General features: G+C 59.0%; 1 protein-coding gene across 1 annotated transcript; it reads right to left on the bottom strand.

The window, feature by feature from the left end:
• Window positions 1–387: 387 nt before the first annotated feature.
• On the bottom strand, window positions 388–2,078 carry FOXC2 (forkhead box C2). The gene has a single exon (XM_063141013.1). It carries the CDS (start codon window positions 2,011–2,013, stop codon window positions 388–390), a length of 1,626 nt encoding a protein of 541 aa, XP_062997083.1. The 5' UTR covers window positions 2,014–2,078.
• Between the last annotated feature and the right edge of the window lie 1,587 nt (window positions 2,079–3,665).

Below are 3,665 nucleotides of genomic sequence, written 5' to 3'. Positions count from 1 at the left end.
CATTGGGGAACTGGTGATCCACCATAACTTAACATTGCCTGAGATCACCAATGCAATATACATCGAAGTTTTTTTTGCCACTGTCTTGACTAATCTATTGGATTTTATTTTTCCCTTCCCTTTTTTCCTTCCCCGCGTAGAATTAACTTGAATGGAAAGAAGAGCAATAAAAACAAAACAAAAAAAGTGGGGGGGGATTTTAGGGTCCATAAAATTCTGTTGACTTTTTTTGGTGGTTGGGGGGGGAGTTAACCTCTTTCTTTCTTTCTTTCTTTTTTGCCCCAGTCTTTTTGTTTTAATAAGAGACCGTTCCGCACCAGGCGCGCTGGCGCGCAGCTAAATTCCTTCTAATCAGACTGAAGCGTTGCATTAAACCGGCGGCGCAGATCAATACTTAGCGCAGTCATAGGAATAGGGGGTGGCGTGGCGGTAAATGGAGGGCGCCGCTCGGTAAGGGATCTGACAGGTGGAGTTGGTGCTCACCTGTTGCTCGGCCAGCGCCGTCGAGGTCTCTAGCCCCAGCCGGTGAGTGTTGAACATTTCCCGGGCGTTGGGGAAGCTCTGCTGCTGAGCCGCGCCGAACGCGTGGCCCGGGAGGTGGTGGTTGATCTCCGAGCCGTGGTTCAAGTACCACGAGGCGGCGGCGGCGGCGGCAGCAGCTTGCCCGCCGCCGGCCTGGTGGTGGGCGAGAGGGGAGTGGTGGTGATGGTGGTGGTGGTGGTGATGCTGGTGGCTGGGCGTGAGGGTCCCTTCCTGCTGCTGCTGCTGCTGCTGCTGCGGCCCCGAGGCTAAGTTCATGGTGGCCAGGGGCGAGGAGGTGCCGTTGGCCGGCGGCTGCTCGGACAGGGAGGCCGCGGCGGCGTCTTCCAAGGTGGCGGGCGCACACATGTGCGCGTTGCGCTCGCCCGTGTACAGGCTCATAGCGCGCATGCTGCACTGGTAGCTGGCCCCCGCCGCCTCGCCCAGGCCGCCCTGGCTGCAGGCCTGGCTGTAGATGGACGAGGCTTGCGCCTGGGCGTAGCCCAGGGGCAAGGAAGGCACCAGGCCGGCCGGCCGGCCCCCGACGGCGGGGCTGACTTCGCCCGGCGGGGAAGTCCGCAGGGTCATAATGTTCTCCACGCTGAAGCCCGACAGCCCGTTGGTGGCGGCGGAGGAGGAGGAGGCGGCCGGGTGGTGGTGCGGGTGGTGCGGGTGGTGGGGGTGGTCTCCCGGCAGCGAGCCCTCGGTGGACACCGACGGCGTGGAGGCCACGCTGCACGGGCTGTCCTGCAGGGCGCTGCCGCTCTCCGGGCTCAGCGTCTCCACTTTGGTGATGATGGGCAGATCCGGGGACGAGGCCTCGCTTTTGATCACCACCTTCTTCTCCGACGGGGCGGCCGCCGCCGAAGCAGGCGTCGGGGCGGCGTTGCTGCCGGGCGCGTCCTTGGCTTGCTCCGCGGCCTTGGCCGACTCCTTGAGGTGCCGGTCGCGGAGCGCCTCGTCCTTCTCCTTGGAGACGTCTTTCTTCTTGAAGCGTCGCCGGCGTCGCAGGAAGCTGCCGTTCTCGAACATGTTGTAGGAATCCGGGTCGAGGGTCCAGTAGCTGCCCTTGCCGGGCTTCTTGTCGTCGCGGGGCACCTTGACGAAGCACTCGTTGAGCGACAGGTTGTGACGGATGGAGTTCTGCCAGCCCTGCTTGTTTTCCCGGTAGAAAGGGAAGCGGTCCATGATGAACTGGTAGATGCCGTTCAAGGTGATCTTCTTATCCGGCGCGTTCTGGATCGCCATGGTGATCAGGGCGATGTAGCTGTAGGGCGGCTTCACCAGGTCCTTGGGCGCCGTGGGCTGGTGCGGGTGGTAAGGCCCGTACGAGCGTCCCATGCCGGCCGCGTACTGGTCGGGGTGGCCCGAGTAGACCCCCATGGAGCCCGCCATGCTGCCGTAAGTCCCCGCCGTCCGATAGTAGTTCTGCTCGCTCAGATAGGGTACCACCCCCAGGGCGTTGGGGTCCGAGACCGAGTAACGAGCCTGCATTTCGGCGTCGGGGTCGGTTTTTCGCCTCTCTCCAAAATGATCCCCCCAAAAGTCAGATTAAAACAGACCGGATTTGGGGGGGGGGAGGAGAGAGAGAGAGAGAGAGAGAGACGAAGAAGAAGAGGGGGCGAAGGGAAAACACAGCCCCCTCCGTCGGGCGTCTCTCGGAAGACCAAATCGCTGTTCCAAATCTCCGCAGGGTCGCCTTCCTTTTTAAAACCAAGACACCAGCCCCATTTTCCTTTAATGTTTGTGGGTTTTTTTGGGGGGTGGGGGCAAAATAGTTGAAGTTTTCCAATCTCTCGGACTGCGCTCGCTCGCTCGCTCCTCTGTCACTTTCAATAATAATAATAATAATAATAATAATAATAATGATGATGATGATGATGATGATGTCTGCGGAGGTGCTGTTGGAACCAAAGAAAAGGGCAGGGGAAAAAGAAGAAAAATGAAAAGTCGACGGCCCCAAATAGAGATGGATGGATAGGGAGATTCTGGCGAGTGGAAAGGCGCGGAGGGGGCCCCGGCCAAACCCCCGCAAGCGGCAGACGGAGCCGGAGAGCCGGGCGCCGGCTGGGGCGCTCCCAAGCGCTGCTGCTGCTGCTGCTACGCCGCCGCGGTAGCGCCGCGTCGTCTCCCGGGCGAAAGTGAAGCCGAGCGAGAGCGAGAGCGGCAGCGCGTCAACAAAAACAACCGCTCCGAATCAAAACAAACTGCTCCGGCGGCGGCGGCGGCGGCGCGCGCGCCACTCCGGAGCGGTGCGCGAAGGGAGCCTCCGGGAAGCCCCGCGCGAGGCGCACTCCCCATCTAGAGAGCCGCGGCTGGGGGAAAGTTTCAAAAGTTCTCTTGCTGAAGGGCAGTTTTTACTCGCCGCTGGCCACGCCCACGCCCTCCGCTCTCGGCCAATGGCGGGCGCCCTCGGGCCCGGCCCGGCCAATGGGTGAGCCGGAGGAAGGCGCCATGAGGACACCACGACGCCGGGGGAGGAAAAGCGCTCCGAGGAGTCGGCGGCCCGGGGGCAGCGCCGGGGCGTCGTGGGGACCCAGGAGAGAGGGCTTCGTGGGGGTGGCGTGGGGTGGCGTGGGCGAGGAGGAGAGGGGGCCAAGGTGCGAGCCGCGTCAAAGCATTTCTTTTAAAAAGTTTCTGTGTAATATATTTAAAAACAGAAGTAAAACCAGTCAAATTTGAGCCCCTAAATCCGAATCTAGACGTATTTTTTTCTGCATGCTTTAATGTCAATTTCTAGAAGAATTTCCTTTTCAAAACATTTCGCTTTTAAATGCAGCCCCACCGTCATTTCTCATAGAACTACGACCACTAATAGTAGTAGTAGTGATACAAATAAAAATAAAGCGTGGCCTTCATCGGCTATTTTCTCTCTGTTTAAATTAAGGAGACCTTCGGGAGCACAGGCTGGGCTGCCAATTTGTTTTGGTGCTCATCGCAGGGGTGAAGAAGATAACAGTCCCCAAACGGTTTCCTTGGCCAACTCCATTGGAATGTCCCTCGGTTTTGTTAATGGGGTTTTAGGGATCTCATTGACACCTCGGTTCTAAACTCATTTAACACCTCAATCCTAAATACCCGGAATTAAGTTTGGAGGGAAAGAAGCGTGGTCACACGACTGGGGGTCCGGAGTGTAGTTCTGTGAG

This window comes from Elgaria multicarinata, chromosome 14 (genome assembly GCF_023053635.1).
Source record: "Elgaria multicarinata webbii isolate HBS135686 ecotype San Diego chromosome 14, rElgMul1.1.pri, whole genome shotgun sequence".
NCBI classification, from domain to species: Eukaryota; Metazoa; Chordata; class Lepidosauria; order Squamata; family Anguidae; genus Elgaria; species Elgaria multicarinata.
Note: the sequence above shows the minus strand (reverse complement) of the source record. Positions and strands in the feature narration are given on the sequence as shown.